This window comes from Harpia harpyja, chromosome 4, assembly GCF_026419915.1.
Source record: "Harpia harpyja isolate bHarHar1 chromosome 4, bHarHar1 primary haplotype, whole genome shotgun sequence".
Classification (NCBI taxonomy): Eukaryota; Metazoa; Chordata; class Aves; order Accipitriformes; family Accipitridae; genus Harpia; species Harpia harpyja.
Genome location: NC_068943.1, coordinates 68,580,351 through 68,599,665, shown reverse-complemented (window position 1 = coordinate 68,599,665; position 19,315 = coordinate 68,580,351). Strand labels below are relative to the sequence as shown.

At 36.7% G+C, this 19,315-nt stretch overlaps 1 protein-coding gene across 4 annotated transcripts in view; it reads left to right on the top strand.

The window, feature by feature from the left end:
• ZDHHC14 (zinc finger DHHC-type palmitoyltransferase 14) overlaps positions 1-9,940 on the top strand; it is a 122,295-nt gene extending 112,355 nt beyond the window's left edge. For 2 of the 4 annotated variants that reach the window (XM_052784639.1, XM_052784640.1), the window contains exon 9: positions 8,734-9,940. In XM_052784639.1, coding sequence (XP_052640599.1) covers positions 8,734-9,090 — 357 coding nt within the window. In that variant the 3' untranslated portion in view covers positions 9,091-9,940. Of the gene's footprint in view, positions 1-8,688 lie in introns of all 4 variants that reach the window. The other 2 variants (XM_052784638.1, XM_052784637.1) reach the window with 1 other exon arrangement.
• Positions 9,941-19,315: the final 9,375 nt, after the last annotated feature.

Genomic DNA, 19,315 nt, shown 5'->3' with positions numbered 1-19,315 from the left:
ACAAAGAGGAGTTTCTAGGGGAGAAGTATGCTGAAGAAAGAGCAGGAGGACACTGAACTTCCAATGAACAAAAAATGGCAACTGGATTGTCACAACAAAAGCTTTTAAACATCTTTGAAACTGTGCCAATAGTTTTTACTTTGTTTTTTTGCTGGTAGCATTGGCTATCATAATGGAAGATAAGATTTCCAGTGCCAAGAAGAAGAGAATAACTGGAAAGAGATCTTTTTCCAAAGGCAAGCATCTTACATATGTGCCTATTTCTGAATTGTTATCCACATATCTTCATATTATGTGGGTTCTAAGACTTTGTCAAAGAAGCCATGAGTTATGGACGCCCTCCCTCTGCCAAAAAAGAGGCAGCCACAAGGCCTTCTGACGTAATTCAGCCTTGCTTTTGAACGAAAGAAGAAAAGACTCACTCTTCCCAGACAGATTAGTTTTAGTGTCACTGATAAACTGGCATAAAAATTTTGCTGTAGTTCCTAAGCTGTTTTTACTCACTATTTTGAGGATTAAATAGAAGATTTGTTAGATTCCTTAATGAGAAGATATATTAGAGAGACAGTATTAACTCTGAATCTTTCATGAGGTGCAGTTGTGCAGAACAAGGTAATGCTCCATGCAAATTTTACTCAAAGAAAATGTAACTCTGAAGAGAAAAGGTTTTTTAGAGAGAGAGAGAATGAGAAAGCAAACCTTAGAAATAGCCTAAGGTCTTTCAGGGATTACCCAAACTTTCTGACTGTGTCAAGGCTTCTTATTTGTGAGGATCATTAACCCACAGTAAGTCCCTGGCATTAAATTATCTTAACATTACAAGAATTATACTTGCATTATAAGAAGACACTATCATTATTACTAGATATTAATGAGAAAATCTTGTGCCAGTTTGATAGAAAATTGACTAAATTTGTCTCTAAAAATGGAGAGATCTGTTATGGTATTACTTTAAGTCAAGCAGCTAACTGTTATGATTTTAGAGTTTAATACCTGTAATTATGCAAATTCTTTAAGGATTTGAACTTCTTATCTCCTAGAACATCACGCTACTCTAGCTGGGAAAGGCTTGGGTTCTTTAACAGTTATCAGAGTCACTTGGAAATGTGCAGCTTTCATTCCTGAAAATGATGTCTTAGAAAAAGCTTGAAAAAAGTAATACGTCATGTTTGCTATGGAGGAATATCTTTAAGACTGTGATGCTACTTTTCTCAGGGTATTATTGCTGGTCTGTGTTCAAGACCAATTGGCTTCTAGTGGCAGCTGGCTATCAACATTAAAATTTCTCCCTTGAGCTTTGTTGCAAACTGTTAAAGACCTGCTTAGTTTCCCAGTCTCTCTAGCACTATTTTCTCTTCCCTGTTTAAAATCTTGCATTCTTTCCTGAGTTGTTTGAAGCATAAGAAATTATAAATTCATTTCATGCTGGCAACAATGCAGTGGGACGTAACTTTGCCTCTGATTTGTTCTTGTTTCACATCTCCCTTTTTCTGTGTTCTGAGGTCAACATTTTTGCTCTTCTCAGTAGACTCTCTGCCTACTTTAAGGTTCCCATCTCTTCTATCTCATAAAGCAGCAAACAACAAAACTGATTTCCCTATTTCACACTTAAGATCTCAGTCTCATCCACATAACAGACTTTCTTTTTTCCTACCAAAATTAATTCACCTTACTGCTACCTTAGTTGTTTTCAGCCATTCTGTTCAGTTACCAGATTTCCTGTTCCAATTTAAATGTAGACAGAAATAATCAAGTCATCATTCTATTTAAACCTTTTTCCCATGAAGTGACCCCTAGTACTTTTCCAGGCTTTACAGTATCTGTTTCTCTCAGCTTTCTTCCCAGTACACAATCTTAGATTTTTTCTGAAGAAGTTTGGGAACAGGAGCACTGGGAACACCAGCCATTCACTTGTTCTCTGCTGAAAAGGACGGTGGAAGATTCTTGAGTTAAAGGCAGTGGAGTACATTTTATGGCAGAAGTAAAACAAGGCATGTGGCATCCCATTGTCTGATTTTTTTGGTTGGGTTTTTTTTTAGAGGAGGAATTTCTGCAAGATTCTCCTGAATCCCTCTTGCTATAAGTTCAGACACAAACATCAAGATTTCCTTTGGTGATTGATGGTTTAAATAATAGACTAGCTCAAGCCCAAGACTCCAGTGGAAGCAAAACAGTAAAGGGAAAGTCTTTGTGGAAGAAAAGGTTTCCTTTTTACCTTGTGTCGTCACTGACAAAGGTTAGGCAAAAGATAGAATATGATTCAGTCTTCCCTTCTGGAAGGTTACACACCTCTTGGGAAAAAGCCAGAGGCATAAAATGAAAAATGCTTTCTTGGAGCTGAGGCAGGTGGACCACAAAGAACTGGCAAGCTTGAAGGGGATGTATCTGGTACTGCAGCTTGTATTATTGTGGTTTCAGGTAAGGACAGGCAAAGTGAAATCCCTTGACTTAAGACCGTGTGTAGGTCATACTCTTAGTCCATAAATACTTTTTAAAAGGCAGAGGTTTAGCCATTTATATGTCATCAGAGATAATTACACTATTTTAGCAAGTTTAACACTTTTGAGTACAGGAAGTAACTTATTAGAAATCTGAAGTGCAGTACACCTTTATGTTGTGTCTCCTTGGATTTTATTCCAGAATGCATTACATCTTCTTGTCTCTACATTGAATCTTAATGTCTAGATGCTATAATACTTAATCCATATAGCGTGCTAAAATGTCTCTCCTGCCCATTGATATTAAAGGAAGATTTTAATGAGCATCTTCTCTCACACTTGTCTTCTCTTATTCCTTCCCTTCCTTCTTTCCTTTCTTTCTTTTCCCTCCCCTCAAATCTTTTACTCAGTGACTTGTGTCTTTCTAAATAGAATCCTTGTGCCTCACCCAACTAGCCTCTCGTCATTCTTTAAATCTTTCTGGGTTGCTTAGTATTATATTCTGCTTTCATTTATTTTAATACATCTTTTAACATAGCATCATTTTTGCATTTAAGCTCAAAATAAATATCAGGCTAAGTTTAAACTTGCCAGACACTTGTTATCAGTGCAATACATTATCTCTTATTCAGGATACCATTTGTGGGGCACTATTTTTGTATTTAACAGCTTTTGTGGTAATTTTGCCTTTGAGACTTTGAATATTTCATATAGGAGCTACCCTACTCGTGCTAGTGACTCGGTTTGTCACAATCTCAGAAAGTCAGGGTTGTTGCTATAATCAGTGCTTCACAGACCCATACTATGATTTTATTTTTTTCTCGATCTTATAAAAGAGCTTTTTCTCCTGTTCTCTCCTTAGTACCTCCCTTATTTTACTAAGAGCTGAAGTTGTGTTTACTTTTTTGAAGACTGGAAGCACATGTAATTATTTTTTTCCTGGTACATTCCCAGTGTTTTTAATCTCTTTTCCAATATAATTTGAAATTAATCTGCTCAATTCATTAGCCAGCTTCTTAATATCCTTATCCATGTGACAAGCATGGTCACATGGAGATCATGATCCGTAGAGGTGGCATTTCTGAAGTATTTCCCTATTGCATTTTATTGCTGATTATTTTTACAAGCTCTTCATTAGTTTGATTGCCCAAGTATCTGTCTTCTCATTCTTAAGAATTTTTTTTTTTATGAAACACAGTATCTCACCCATTATGAAATCATAATTTTGTCTGTATTTTATTCTTTCTCTTTAAGGTTTATTTTCTTTGTATTCTGAAAAAAGTTCTTATTTCACCATAAACCCATCAGCTACCATTACCTGGATCTGCACTTCTGTAGTACTTAGCTTTCTCTTAAAAGCCTGAGTTGGTTCTTGGGTTTTGACATAGGGTATTTTATTCTTTAGTAATCCATTATGAAGAAACACAGAATGTATCTCACTCCATGCACTTTTTTTAGAGGAATTAGTTTTGTTTATTTTTACTATGATGTCTCTAGGAATTCTCTAATGCCTTATAAAGTGATAGATTTTACTTCTATTTGCCTTTGTGTCAGGACAGGTTTATTTCTTTGTTTTTAAAAAATTCGCTTGTACTCCTGCGTTTCTAGGCATCTCTTCTTCAGTGCTTAGGTAGTTCCTTGTGTGCCAAATTCCCTTATTTCCAGTTCTCCCTTTCCTTTCCTTTCCTGGATGCAAATTCTTTAGTTAGAATGTTTGTTTTCTTACTGATACGCACCACTTAAAATTGTAGGAACCACAATAGTGCATGCGCAACATTCATTAACAGTGAGACATGCAGGAAAGTCCTCTCCCAAATGTTCACATCAGTATTTCTGGCACTGATCTGGAAACAGGAATCCAGCTTATCCAGGGAATATTAACTCTGAGCATCCTAGCATACATTTTCCTTTGCTTTTCATATTCTCATTATTAGGAGTAAGTATTTCTATCATGACAGTAAAAGGATCAGCAAGAATAGGAGCCCCACTTCACTGGGAGTTTTACAAGTGTGTTTCCTTGTCTATTTACTGTCATACTTCACAAGTATAATTCATCATTGCCTGAAATGTAACTTAAGGCTCTTATCAAGTCAACATGACCACAGTCAAGGTTGATAGAAGTTTTTCATTAAAGCTTTTTACTTCATTGTTAAAATGGGTTAAGGGCACATGCAGTAAATCAACTTCAGCATTTTGCTTTGGGTTGAGATAAGTTTTAGAAGAAATTCTTTTGATTGCGCATATTTACTGCATTTTTGTTCACATCGCAGAGCACTATCGGAGCACATGAACTAGATATCTTTCAGAAGGTGTGCTCCCAGAATGCACCCGGCATGCTCTAACCATTCATGGACATTCAGTCCATAAAAACAAACAGTAGCTAGTCTGAAGCAAAATCCCTGGGACAGGTATAGTTTCCCCTTTGGCTTCAGAAGCGTTTCTCTTCATAGATTACTCCTGATGCACTGTACTACTTGCTAGTGGAGCCATTGACTTGGTGGGGTTTGTGGCTCAGTTGTTGCACAATATCTGCAATACCATGACTTTGCATGTGAAATTCTACAGCTGTTGGGAACAGTTATACAGCTCCATCCCTCCACTCTTTACCCATCTATTGTATCCATCTACTATGGTATTTCAGCGTCCTTTCTGTTACTTATAGAACTATCACTCAATGCTGTCAGTCTCATCCGAACTTCTTCTTGTTTGTACTTTATTCAGAGATGCTGAGATAATTTGACCTGCTTTTCTCCATCTTCTGAGAACTGTAATAATTCTTTAATGTTACTAGTGTTTAGAAAATTTTTAAAGTTAATTCAAAATCCAAAGTAAATAATCTCTGGCTTTGGCATTTGAAATGTGAAAAATATATTGCCATGTACAACAGCTATGTTAACGTACGTTTTGTGTAGCTTAGAAGAAAATAAGATTTTCTTCAGAAAGAAAATGAAAAATATTGTTTCCTTAGTTGTTTGTATTTATTGTTTGTGAAATAAACACAGAATTTTAGGTTTTGTCTAATTTGCTTTAATTTGTGCCTTTTGATGTGAAAATAAATACAGAGATGGCTAAAAAATTCTATGCACATATGTAATTGAACTTCTGTACTTGTAGAACTTATTAAACTTGTCTTACCTTCAGAATCTGCTGTTCCTCTGAAACAGTGGAAATTGTAAGTGGGAAAGAAAATCAGTAGATCTGAATTAAGAAGGTACTGGTGGAATAATTTCTACAGTAGATTTTTTAGCTATTTAGATTTCAGTGCTTGGCTTCCCTTTTTGTTACAATCATAGGCTTTTTTATTTCATTTGAAATGCTGGCATTGAATAATTCATGTGATTAATAGCTGTTAAGACTTTTGGCCCTACATTTCATTTAGTTAAGAGTGAAATATGGAATCAAGGAAAAACCACCATGCCAGCCCTATAAACAAATCTGATATTCTTGTTTAGTTTTGTGTTGGCTGTTTAGACTCAAGAATGGTCTACCTCTGTAGCACCTGTTGTTTTTATCAGGTGTTTTTGAGAGCTTCATTGAACACATCTACCTTTTCTAGTATAGACCCCACTCTAGTTCACTTTTGAAAACTGTTGACAGCCTGTATTTTCCTAAGATATTTCATGTTGATCACTGTTAAATAGAACAAAAAAAAGAAAACCTGAAATGTATCTGAATAAAAGGAGAGGCTTTAGGGAACTCAGAAGTGCATGAAAATGAAGGAGAGATATACAACACCTGGAAAAGTTTTATAACACTCTGTTTAACAGAGCTTTATGAGGCTACTTTACCTTTTCGATATTGATTCAGTTGAAATGCACTAGAGTTCAGTAAGAAGAAAATTAATTCAGGCTATACAACGAATTCAAGTAAATTACCTTTAGCTAATTTAAAGCTGTGTACTTGTATTGCCTGGAACACATTAATGATTTCCTTTTGAAGATCAATGCTGAAGCTTCACTAAAGCAATAAGTCAGCTGCTAACACTATTTGTTTTCAGTGTACCCCAGTGGTTATAGGCATTCCTTTGTTATGTAACATGCTCTTTTGCTACCACTTTTCAGATAAGATGGATTTTGTTGGTCTTTCTGAAGTTTCAAAATTCATTTAACAAATTTTTAAGGTCTGCATAGTAAGGCTGGTTGAAAGGCTGTAGTTTAATTGAAATAAGCAGGTGTGAATAACAGTGTATTAATCAAGAATGAGTTATTCACACTGAATTACTAATTGAAAGCTTGACTTTAAAAGGTGCTGACAGTTTTCTTCTTAGTAAGGTACTTACACAAGGTTTTGGCTTTAATCCTGTGAGTAATCTCTCTGAAATGATATGGGACCACTTCAGTTGTTTGGCTGGGGCTGTTCATCATTTTGTGGGGGAAAAAATTGCTTCCAACATATATGAACTCAATTTATGTAACAGGAAGTTGCTGCATTTATCTTTCTGAAAGTGTGTGTGTTGGAAAATATGTAATTGAGTAAGGATCGGACTTCTGCCTGTCAAAAAGTAGTTGGTCTGGGAGTCCTAAACCACTTAGACACGTTTAAAATACTGCTTCTCTACTGTGACCAAGTAGCCTGCTTGCACACTTTCTGCATGTAATGTGTGTGCATCCATCATTAAGCTATTCGGTGGTGGAATTGGAGGACTTGAAAATAGAGAAAGCATTCATAGTGATCGTTTTCATCTACACTAAAGGAAGCAAAAGTCTCTGTGAGTTTGCATAGAGTATATCACAGTGGCTTATTAAACTCAAATGGGCATTTTAGGGAATTGCTGTAATGTTAGTAGCAGTGGTTATGATCGGGAATATCTTGAACAGATGTTGGATTTGTAATGTCTTTCAGTAATTTGATAATAGATCAAAGAAGTCACTCATAAAGCAGAACATATTGCTTTAACAGAATCCTTGAAATAACAACAGTGAATAGGCATGTCTTACCTCTGGATATATTTCTTTTTATTCTGCTTGCTTGCTTTCAAATTTTCTTAGCTGCATTGGATATAGAGTTGTATTCATTGACTGTAGTGTTTCTCTTGCACAGCAGAACAGTAATATGGCAAATGAATCTAACAGGATTTTTTAAATCTCTAGGTGTTATAACTGATCAGGCTATGAATTAAATATATATTGTACTTGGAAGCTCTCAAAAATCATGCCAGTTTGTGTTAAAGAAACTTAATTTGGCAGTAGGTATACTACCCACTTAGCTAGCTGGACATTATTGAAACACCTGCCTGTCTTGTCATCTCAAGGAATGAATGATAATTTTGTATAAACAGTTCTTAAGAATGATGTAGAGCAAAAGCATTCCTGCTAATACTCACTGAACTTAATTGGATTTATATAATTCTGAATTTGGCTTGTTATTGTGAAAGTGCTTGCCAGAAAACTTGTGTTTTGTACCTTGATTCTTCACATTGTCAAAACTAAATTAATCAAGAAACAGCCTAAAAATCATGAAAGTTGATATCAAATTAATGCATCTGCAGTGCTGCCTAATTTCTACACATCCACTAGAGTATTGCGAATAATGTTGCGAATATTCTCTAGAGTGTATATATAATGTATTAAATGGGGGGGGGGAGGATTTTTGCTCATAGAGGCTGTATTGTCAGCTATATCTTTATAAAATCACCTGCATCAAAGGAATTCTTGTTCTGGAAATCTTCTGTAGCACCTTAATTCCTACATGTGAAGACCAATTTAAAAAAGACACTCGTCTAGCATTTTTGAATTTGGAAAGATGCTTAGATTATGCTTTTGGGCCTGTGTCCGAACTGCTAGCTACTCTAGGGTAGAACAAGTAGCGTGGAAGTGATTCACCTCACCCGGAACTGGAGAGGTTTTGAGGTGCCTGATGCAGTTAGTTACACATGGACTGTGCAGCTAGGCTTTCCAAATGGCTTCTAACAAGAATAAGCAAAGCATTTGAATTACAGTACTCACAAAATATTATATTAAAGGTTACCAAAACCCTCAAGTGAACACTAAATGTTTATCATAATTTACTTCAATAGTAATATGAAGCACTGGCTCAGTTATGCATGCCTTTTTTTTTTTTTTTTTTTTTTTCTTTTTTTTCCTGGGCAGCATGCAATGGGATTTTTGGGTGGCTAACCATGGAATGATACTAATGGCTTTCTTTTTTTTCTCTTCACATCCCATTCTTTTCCATACCTTTTTGTCCATTTTCTCCCTTTTTTCTCTGTTTTGTTTGCCTTATATGATTTTGACACCCTTCCATTCTACAGTGTGACCAAGATCAGTGCATTCAGAGCACTAAATTCGTTTTGCAGGCCGCTGCCACCCCCCTGCTACAGAGTGAGCCAAGCATAACTAGTGAAGAGCTACCTTTACCAGGAAAGACTACTATCAGTGGGCCTTGTGCAACTCTAACTCTAGGGCAACCAACACCACCATCTTCTATGCCAAATCTCACATCAGATACAGGTTTGACAGACATGATACCATTAAAAGAGGAACACGAAGGTCATCAATTTCTCACTCCTGAAGAAGCTCCGTCACCCCCTGGGATGCTGCCAAGTGGAAGTCCTATTACACACAGCCATACAATGCACATCCTGAGTCTAGCCAGCCAGGATTCATTGCATGAAGACTCAGTACGTGGTCTCGTGAAGCTTAGCTCAGTTTGAACAGCTTTTTTGAACATTGCACCGTTTCTTGGTGTCTATACAAATCTCTACTTAACAGGAATGACACTGCAGTACCACTTTAAGACTTCGTAACATGCCTATAATGGAAACTTTAACGCGTAATGGAGTCTACAAAAAAGACAAGTTATTTTTTCAATGGAGCTATGGCATTTTTTTGACCAGGTTGTTAATGGTTGTGCTTTGATGGTGACTGCATTTTATTTTTAAACAAAACCAGAAACGGTCAATAATCTTGTTTCCTGAAGCTTGGGGTACAGCAAGTTGGAAGTCAGCCTGTTACAAACACCATGTACAGTACAAAAGAGAGAGATTCTTGGATGTAAGTGTCATGCTCTGTGTTCTATGCTCTTGTAATACACACTTGTTAAGGCTTACCACACTTGTGGCCAGAATGATCTGCACTTACATGTTATGCTACTAATATTTGAGATAGAAAATTACCATTCCATTTGTTAATACAAAAAAAAAAGACTGCAGATATGGATTTGCATGCCACGCTACAGTATGTGTTACAGTGGTGTTGGTATTAAGAGAAAGTGCTGCTTTTTTATTTGTGACTTTCAAAGTGCTGTTTCATTTAAAGACAGTGCAACAAACAAATTAATGGACTATATTATTTTTTCAATTTATTAAAGTTTATTTTAAATTAATCAGTGGTGCCTAGAAGATGGGGAATTACTGATTTGATCATGTTGCATATCATTTAACCTTCTGTTTAAGTGTTTAGAGTGAAGTATTGTGTTGTGCCATACCACGAGATTCTTCTACTCCCTAATGTGATACAATTACCTGTGGACCTCCAATAAAATGACATCCTCTATTTCTTGGACATGTGTACAGTTATCCTTGCACAGTTTTCCTGGGGTAAGAGGGGGAAATCATGACTTGTTGACATAGTTTGTAAAGATTTGACTGGAATATGTTTACATAATGAAACTAGAGCTATGGAGGAAGAGCTGGTTACAACTGCTTCAGCATCTTTTATGGTTTTGTTTCAGATGTGTATTTGTTCCCATAAGAAGTCTTTATTTGGAAACAGCAGAGTGAGACTCTGCTTGGACTGTAATTCTGTGTTCCTTATCATAGGGCTAAAGGGTGAGGTGCTTAAGATTCAAGACAAAGACAGGCAGCTTAGTGAAGTAATCTTAAAACAGGTAACAATTGACTGTAGCTGCCCCTGGCCATCATCCTTCATTTGTATTTGTCCTTTATTATTTTAGGTGGAAGTCTTGATTTCATAGAATATCCTTCTGTGCTTTTTTCTTTTTTTTTTTTTTTTATTTTAGTAAAGGACAACTAAAAGGTTAAAGAGATTTTTATAATTTTTCATGACAGCTGAGAAAGTTTAATAGCTTTAATACTGTATTTACCATGCTTTTTAGGATGTGGAACCTGGATTCTTCTTTTCTCAGGACAAACTAAGTGCAGAATGTACTTTATCTGATGTTCTGTGGCATGAAAGTGTTCACCAGTTAAGAAATGTGACAGTTCTGTATTGTTCACCATGGTCATTGACTGACACCAAACTAAAAATCTTTTTGTTTTTGTTTCCATTGTTGAAATTGAGGACAAGCAGCCTGCAGAAAAGATTCACCCATGCTATTGAAGCATCAGACAAGATACTGACAAAAACCATACTCCTCTAAGACTTCATAAGAAATCTGTTTGTATAATTGATGATGCTAGCTTTGACCTAATTCAATGTGTAGAACATAGCAACGCTTTCTGTCTATAACTGCCGTAACGGGTCCACCAAAGAACCTCTGGCAGACAAGTCTGTCCGAGCTATTGGAGCCACCCTCCTAGCATTTTCCTGAAGCTGGGACAGTCTCCAGTTCTTTCCACCAGCCAGACTTTAGTGACTGACATGTCCCAGTTGGCTGGTCTCCCCAAAAGCCCCAAGTATCAGCACTTATTTCTGTGTCTGCTCTTGAAGAAGAGTCAGTGATGCTCATCTTGTTGATTTCATCATTCCATGATGTGGCATCTCACGTATGAAGCCATGAACATCTGCATTAAAGCAGGTAACGGGCTGAGGGCTGGAGAGACTGGTCACATAGACGTGGGTAAAGAATCCCAGCTTTGAGTTTGTAGAGCAGTATTTGACTGACATTGTATCATAGGTGTCTGTGGGTAGTTAACTGTGGATGCATTGCTTGCTACACAGAAGGACAAGTCAAATATTTTTAATGTGGTATCAAAACTTTCCACTTGTAGCAGTAATGATGAGGAACACTATTTTAAGGAAACTGTTCTTTTTAAGTCTCCCTGAAATACTCGAGGGATTTTATGCTTCCAAGAATACCAACGTCGTGACAACATTTGTATGTCATTGCCACGAGGGAGTGGTGCAGAAAGCTGCACTTCAGCTCTGTGCACACAATGAAATTAGTGTCAGTTTTAACATGAAACAGAAGGGAGAAGGATAGGATTAGAGTGTTTATGCTGTTTTCCTTGTGCTCATGCTTTTCACCATCATTTTTTGAACCTTCTGTTTTGTTTATAAGTGAGGTGTAAGAATTACCTAACAAATTGGAAGCAGATGTGCTACTTCAAACAGATGTGCTAGTTATGTACTTGTTCAGGTGACTTTTTTTTCTCCTTTTAGTTTTTAAGATGACAGCCTTATTTTTTTAACTCACTGCCTTTGTTTTTAAGTTTGGCATTTGAGAATAAATTAAATACTTTTAATATGTCTATCTCTATATCACCCTTATTTTAAGTCTATTTTCCTTCCCATCTCAGTCTTTAAATGGTGACATCTCTAACCTCCCTGACACGACTGCCTTGTGAGGACATCTGCTGGAAGATTTCGGAACTAAGTCACCCATATGGTGCGGGTAATTGCAGTCTTTGACAGCAGGCAGTGATTTAACAGCAGGTTGATCGAAGAGGTACCTCTAACAGGGTTTTTGGTCCGTTCCCCTCACCTCCATCAGAGCTGTCTTCAGTTGTGGGCGCTCACTTCGTTGGAACTTGTATATACATCTGGAATGAGTCAGCAAAGTAACTATTCATCACCTACTCTACAGATTTTTTTTTTTTTTCACTTTGAAGTGTGATTACAGACCATGCACCCTAGAGATCCAAAATGATAATCCTAGTGAATACTGCATAGGGTTTTTTCTATGTTTTTTCTTTGACAATTAGTATACTAATATTAAATAGGTCTTTCCATGTTCATCTGATTTATAAATGTAGAATCGAAGTGAAAGTTGATGTTTTCAGAAAAGTAAATTTTTTTTCCTTAAAAATCTAAAATCTTTGAATGTGTAAAAACTGGTTAGTTTATCTGATAAAAAATATTTATTCTGCTTTGGTTTTTTAATAACATTTTTCCATTCTTGGTGGCTATATAATATTCTATGTAGAATGAAATACAATGCTTCATAAAATGTTTTTAAAGGCTCTTTTTTCTTGTGATTTCTCAAAGACATTTCTGTTTTAAAAGGGAGTTTTTTATTCATATCAGTTAAACAGTAATATACTGTCAGAATATTATTCTGTTTCTGTATTATAGTGCATCCTTTATCAACTTTTCATCTGTTCATGTTAACTGATGGTACAGGTAGATGTATTTCTGCATAAAGTGGTTAATGCATGCATTAAAAATAATCTTATAGATGGAAGATTAGTTGTTTTGCAGTTGATCCTAGTGAATGATCCTGGAAGAAGCAAACTGATCTCATAAACCCAAAGACCTATGGGTTAGCAGCATGTGCTACAAGGGAGATGACAACTTTTAGTATTGCAGATTTTGTATTTGTTTAAATCTCTACAGTGAGTATAATAGTTCACGGTAAGTAAATTATTGCCTAATGTTCAAAATACTAAATGAAGGAGCATCTCTGCAGAACTAACAAAACTGAGTTTCTGTTTGTCTTTCAGTTCCCAAATTCAATACAGCTTGAAGAACAACTCAGCAATGTTATAGAGGGATCCAATCCTCACTTTAGTTCTCTTCTGGTTTAAATTATATGTGGGGACTGTCATCACGTGTTTGTTGATTTTTTTTTTTTTTTTCCCCCTTCCCTTTCTTATCAGCAGTTGTACCCTGAAGATGAACATGGTGCGTTCGACCATGGGCCAGCCTGACTCTGTTTTAAAAATCAGTTACTGCCTAAGTGATTGTTTTAAGGGCTGAAGTGAAATGAGGTAGTACACTTCCAACACACTTTCAAATATTCTTAGGCCCAAAATATGAATGGCATGTGTTTTAGACAGTTTGTGTATAGATTTACTTCATTTAAACTAGAACTGTCCCAGTTTTCAGGATCCATCTGGGTCAGGGCTTCCGGGTTTTGACTGCCTGCAAAGACATTGTAATTTGACATCTGGCTAAGTGCGCTGCCTGGACTTCCAAAAGACTCATGGGATTAAGTGAGCTATTTAAACCTGTGCAAATCTAGATTAATTCTGAGTTGATGCAGCAATTCAATTCCATCACCAGAAGGTAACTCTCTGTTAACATTCAACTACAGAATTTGAAAGTTCACCACAAACAATGCAGGGTGGGGAGGAGAACAACTTTTGGATGTTACGAACAGATAATATAGGAGTTTGTTTCTAAGGTAGGTCAGAGAGGACAAGAATAAGAAGATGAAAGGGAGAAGACTGAGTGAAAGCAGAACAAAGAAGATTAGCAGGTGACATGGAGGAAAAGAGGAATTACCTGTAAGCTGTGGAAGGAGAGGGAGGGGGTATAAACAAAAAAGCCACATGGGTAAAAAAAAGGTGACAGCTGTCAATATTAATCAAACAATATTTTTGTGAGGAATGTCTTAAAAATCATTCTGGAAAAAAAAATTAAGAGAAATAAGGTCAGACTTTTGAGAGAAAGCAACTGTAGGAAGATGATGAGAAAAACGCGAGGAGTTGATCTGCCCTCAAGCTCCTCTCCCCTAATATCTTTTCCTACTTCTGTTTTGAAAATACATCTGTAAATATAAAAACCTGTGAAATCTTTGTCCCCTTGAAGTTGATGGGAAGTTTAAGACATTGACCATGCTAAAAATGGTAATTGCTTTAGCATTTTGCATTTCCATACTGAGAACTGTTTTAGCATTCTATATTTCCATACCAGAAGTGCCACTGCACAAGAAAAAGTGTTCTCCTAAGCAGTAGTCTCGCCAATTGGACATGAAACCTGGAACTCAGTCGGAGTTTCTGTGACTAGTGTGCAAGTAGGAATTAAGACTACAGGCTAGATAAACTTTGTGGTTTACAAACCAAAAAGAGCTGTCCCACAGAGAGATATTTACTTTGCAGTATATACTGAAGTTTGTTCCACTGGCAACAAAATTTTAATGCCAGTGTTAACCCTGATGTATTTTATGCCCTTCCCAACTTCAGCTACATTGCCTATTCTGAAAACTTGGAAAAACAAAACTAAGTTTAACCCCACTATAATTAAATCTCGCCAGTAACAGCTGCTGGGACTTACTGTGTGCATTTAGGTGTGGTTATAGAAAGGACACGAAGGGACCACCTTAAAGCAACTTGTCTGAGTGATCTGTGGTGTGAGGAGAACTCTTGGAGCCTTTCTTGGGCTCCTTTTGAAAGCACCATATGCAATTGAGAAAAGGATGTGAATTTAGCAGGCTCAAAAGTATTTAACTTTAGTGTTATGCTCTGTAGTCCGTCCATAGCAATCTGCAGGGATCTGATGGTGCTGGGGACTGCCCGTTGTAAGATGGACAATAAGGTGGACTATTTAGGTGTCGTACTTGTTAGGGAGTGAACTTAAAAGAATGGTGAAAAAGTTCAGTCAAGGTGGTGGCGTTGTTAAAGCAGTGTTCCTGTGAAGGGTACGAGTAAGTGATTCCTGTTGCATATGTGTTCGCTAAGCATGAGGGTTTTGGTAGCAAAGGTGTTAAAAGCCCTGTGGCCTGTTTCCTGAGTCTCCTACGCTGTCAGGAGAGCGAGCGCTGGTGCACAATGGGTTCACAGAGTTTGTCACCAGGAAAGTTCATTTCTCTGTTTAAAAAAAAAAGCAACTTATATGTGAGAGTGTTAACTTAGTTCAGCGTAAGCATGTGTAGTTATTGCATGGTTTTGCAGCTGAACCACAACTTTGTTACAATAAACAGAAAATTGGTTATAGGATTTCTAATTTCTCTACCCTGCTACGTGCCTTGTCGTAGTGCATCAGTTGATTGTGGTTATTGGCTGGAATAGGAAGGGCAGAGTTCCTGGCAGAAACTACAGCTAGACGAGCTTTCTTTTCTTTTCTTTTCTTTTCTTTTCTTTTCTTTTCTTTTCTTTTCTTTTCTTTTCTTTTCTTTTCAGCAAAGTGTTAAGTTTCCTTCTAGGTAGGTCACAGAAAATTAAAAGTATGCTCAGTAGTGCTGACTAACCAGCTAAGTTTCTAGCATGCAGAAAATACCTAATATTTTTGTGTACTTGGTTTTCTTTCTAAATTGAAAGGAAAAACAAGGTCCTGAAAAGTTTCCACAGATTCTGAAAACTTCAATTTGAAAAACCTTTTGGAACATAAATGGTGTTTAATCTTGAAATAAATAGTAGGTTTAGGTATTTAGTATTTAATTTATTGCCTGTATGACTTTTCATCTCTACTGAAATGAGAACATGTCAGAGTCCTGCTGTTTTGATATTCACAATGTCTCGCTTTTATTATAGTTACATTTGAAGAAGAAAACAAGATTAAATGCTTTATTCCATAATTACATAAGTAGCAGCTGTTTCTAATATTCTTGTCTTACTCTTGTATATTTTTTCTTTCATATCAAAGATTAAAATCCTCTTCTGCCCCTAAAGCAATGTTCTGTAACACATCATACCTTGTTTTTTTAATTATTTAATAATCAAACTTCTGATAGGGTAAGTCAGGAATACTAAAAACAATTTAGACAAATCAGAAAAAAAAAACCCCAAACCCACACTTTTTTAGTACTTGTGTCACGAGACTTTACTGCACAATAGTAATAGAATTAAGGCAGTTGATATGAGATGACTTGCTCTAGATTCCAGATTCTGATATCAAAGAGAGGCAGAGAAAATTCATATCTTCCATTTTAGGATATCTTTTCCCTTCCATCCTCCTGTTTCCCCACCTCCTCAGATAATCTTGGGGCAAATGAGCTCAGGATCCTCCGGTCTGGCAGACAGATGCGTCTGACTGGGCCTTTACCCCCATAGTCACACCAGCCCTCTGTGTGCTTACCCCGCAGCCTGGTACGCAGCTTCCCTTACTTCGGTGACTCCTGAGAAACCCTCAGTCTGCAACAAAACAAGCCCAGCTTCCTACTGCTCTTTCACGTGGGGATGCTCTTGGAGTTAATACTGTCATTGAGCTCAGCAGGGAGTTTTTCTGGAGGGCGTGGGAGGCACACAGGAACAGGACGAGTTTCTCAGTTGCTTGTTTTCATGAAAAGCGCAAGATTTTTGTCTTTTCAAGAGCCCTCCTCTTTATATAATTTGATTGAAATACATTCTTATTTAGGGGCATGGATACAGAGTCACACGCTGGCCATACATGTGCATAGGAAACCAGGCTGAAAAAGTTATTAAAAGTTTGCATTGGCAGGCTAAAATATGTTATGGTAAAGGTATATATGGGAGAGGAGGGAGTGAGAAGACTTATATCCAGAACTTTTTGACTAAATGCCTGGGACTGAATTTCTTCTGGCCTTTGGTTCTGTATGTATCCACATTAGTAATTTAATGCACTTTTGAAATTAATTTTCCTGTTATCTCTGCTTAGCACTTCAGCTCATATTATGGAACACTCTTGTAATATGAACTAGACTTCTTTTAAATAAAAAATAAACCAGAAGATACATTCCAGCGACATACCTAATGCGATCCAAATGTTGACAAGACCAGACTGGAGCTAGTCCAGAGTTTCTGTCCTTAAAACACATAGAGGGTGGACATCAGGTCATCAGTACCAAATGTCTTGCTACAGAAATCTATGCATATTAAGCTCACTACTTGTGAAAGTAGTTAGAACCGTAGATAGATTTCCCAAAAAAGTTGTATTGGCTCTTCCTTATTTTTATTTTTTCTTTAAAAAGTACCAAAATACGTAGTAATCTGTCAAAATTAGCTTTTGTGACTTTATGGGACATGTTTCTTAAAAATATAAAAAATAATTCTTACATGAGGAAGTCATTAACAATGCGCCCAGAAAATGCTCCTAGAATTTTGTCAAATAGAAGATGAATGTGCAATTCAGGGATGCGCTTTCAGTAGCATCACATACCTCCATAAGCTACCCACTGACTCTGACAGCCTGTTGTCCAGAAATCTTAGGGCCTCATTTCTTGTACATATCACTTTCTATTGAGTTCTATCAATTCGTGAGCCTTAACAGGAATTATTATAAAGAGATGGTTTCTGCTGGTAAGGCTTTGTTTTCATTTATGCAAATCTACTTGAAGAGGTTAAAGTATGTATTATTTTAACTCTTTATGTTGTTTCTGAATTATGGCAAGTTTTGTTCCTCTCCTATCCACTCAATAGTCAGTTGCTCTGATATTATGTTCTTGACATAATAATTAGCTATCCTGATGCCTGAGGAATGGATTCATGTTTTGACACTGATGGTTGCATTTCTTCTTCCTATGTGTTTCCACTGGCTGTAATGACAATAGCATCCTACAGAATTTTACTAACATATATTTCAAGGGTAATTAAGGAGCACAGCACTGATTAGAATACATACATAAAATGTCTTAAAGATATGCATTTCTCTCACTGCTGTAAGGCAAGAACATCAGATTACATTAGAGAAAACAGAAACAAGGCATAGTGTGTTGGATTTTATCTAGTCCCATATGAGCAGTATCATGTTCCTACAAACTGATGCTTGTCTGTGGTCACCAGTGTTAGTGGGAATGTAAAGCAACGTAAATTTAAAGAGGTAGCCTCAAAGTCTTTAATGTAGTGTCTTTCCACTGAAATACAGAGCAACAAGTTGTTAATAGCACCAGCACAGTGACAGATGCATTGCATGTATGTTATGAGGAAAATAAGAGCAGGGATGCCGCATGGAGCCTGTTATATGATTCACGATGACTGTGTGCAAACTAAACACACGTACAGGCCTAAAAATTACAACTTGTTAATACTTTATCTTACTCTAGATATTAGCTGTTGATCCGGCACGCTATTTGTATTATGCTTGATCATCTGCATTAGAAACATTTGCTTATACTGAGAATTCTGTACTAAAACACACTGTAAGTAATCAGTCTCAAAACATACCAAAATTTCTCTCTTGCCTTTTCTGAAGCTGGCTTCTGCTTGTTTCTTATAGAAAAGAAAAAAAAAGGAGGCCTTATCTTTGACACCAAAAGCTATTTTCTCCCTTTCTCCATGCAGAGACCCAACCATACCTGAGACTAATGATTTTTGTTTTCCTGCTCTGTGGTTTGGTAGCCTGCAGGACTTGCGAGCCCACTCCCACAGTAACCCACAGGTTATCCCTTCCCAGCTGCAGTCTTGCATGCTGCTCATCTGCATGGGTCATGCTGACTGAGGATTGGATCTGAGCATTGCCCTGAAGTGGACTGGTAAGTATGAGCCAGATACTGGTTCTCACTTGCTGACCTGTTTCCTTCTACTGAATCCATATGGTTTAAAGGATAGTAACACTCAAAAAAAGAGAAAGAGCTTTTCAAATCATTCTCCAGGGCTATAATTAGGCAGTTTTATATAACTAAAATGTTTGAGTACTAACATGCAGTAAAGAACATGCAGTGTAAAATAATTAGTTATTAAGACTAATTTTGCAATTTGCAAGTAATTTAGAAATGTAACCATATGCATGTCTGTGTACGAAATCAGAATTTTGAGTATGTCTGGTAAGTTTAGATAAGACATGGAATTTCCAACAGAGAAATACAGCTCAGAGGACAAAATCTCTGACCCAGTGCAAGCAGCCCCACTTAATTAAAGAATTTGCATTTATTTTGGTTTTACCTTTTCAGGGGTACAAAAATGGCAAATACTGTGTTGGTGTAACATTATTCTTGACATATATCAACTTTTGTAATTAAATGAGCCATATTTTCTGAACAAGATAAGGGATTAAAAGAACAGGGTACTATTGAATGGAGAAAGTCTGTTTGATTTTTTTTTTTTTTTTAAACACAGCTTTTCAACACTCTGTGTCTATTATATCGGATTATGTATAACCCAAATCAGCAATAAAACAAATATCCCGGTTTGATGTCTCACC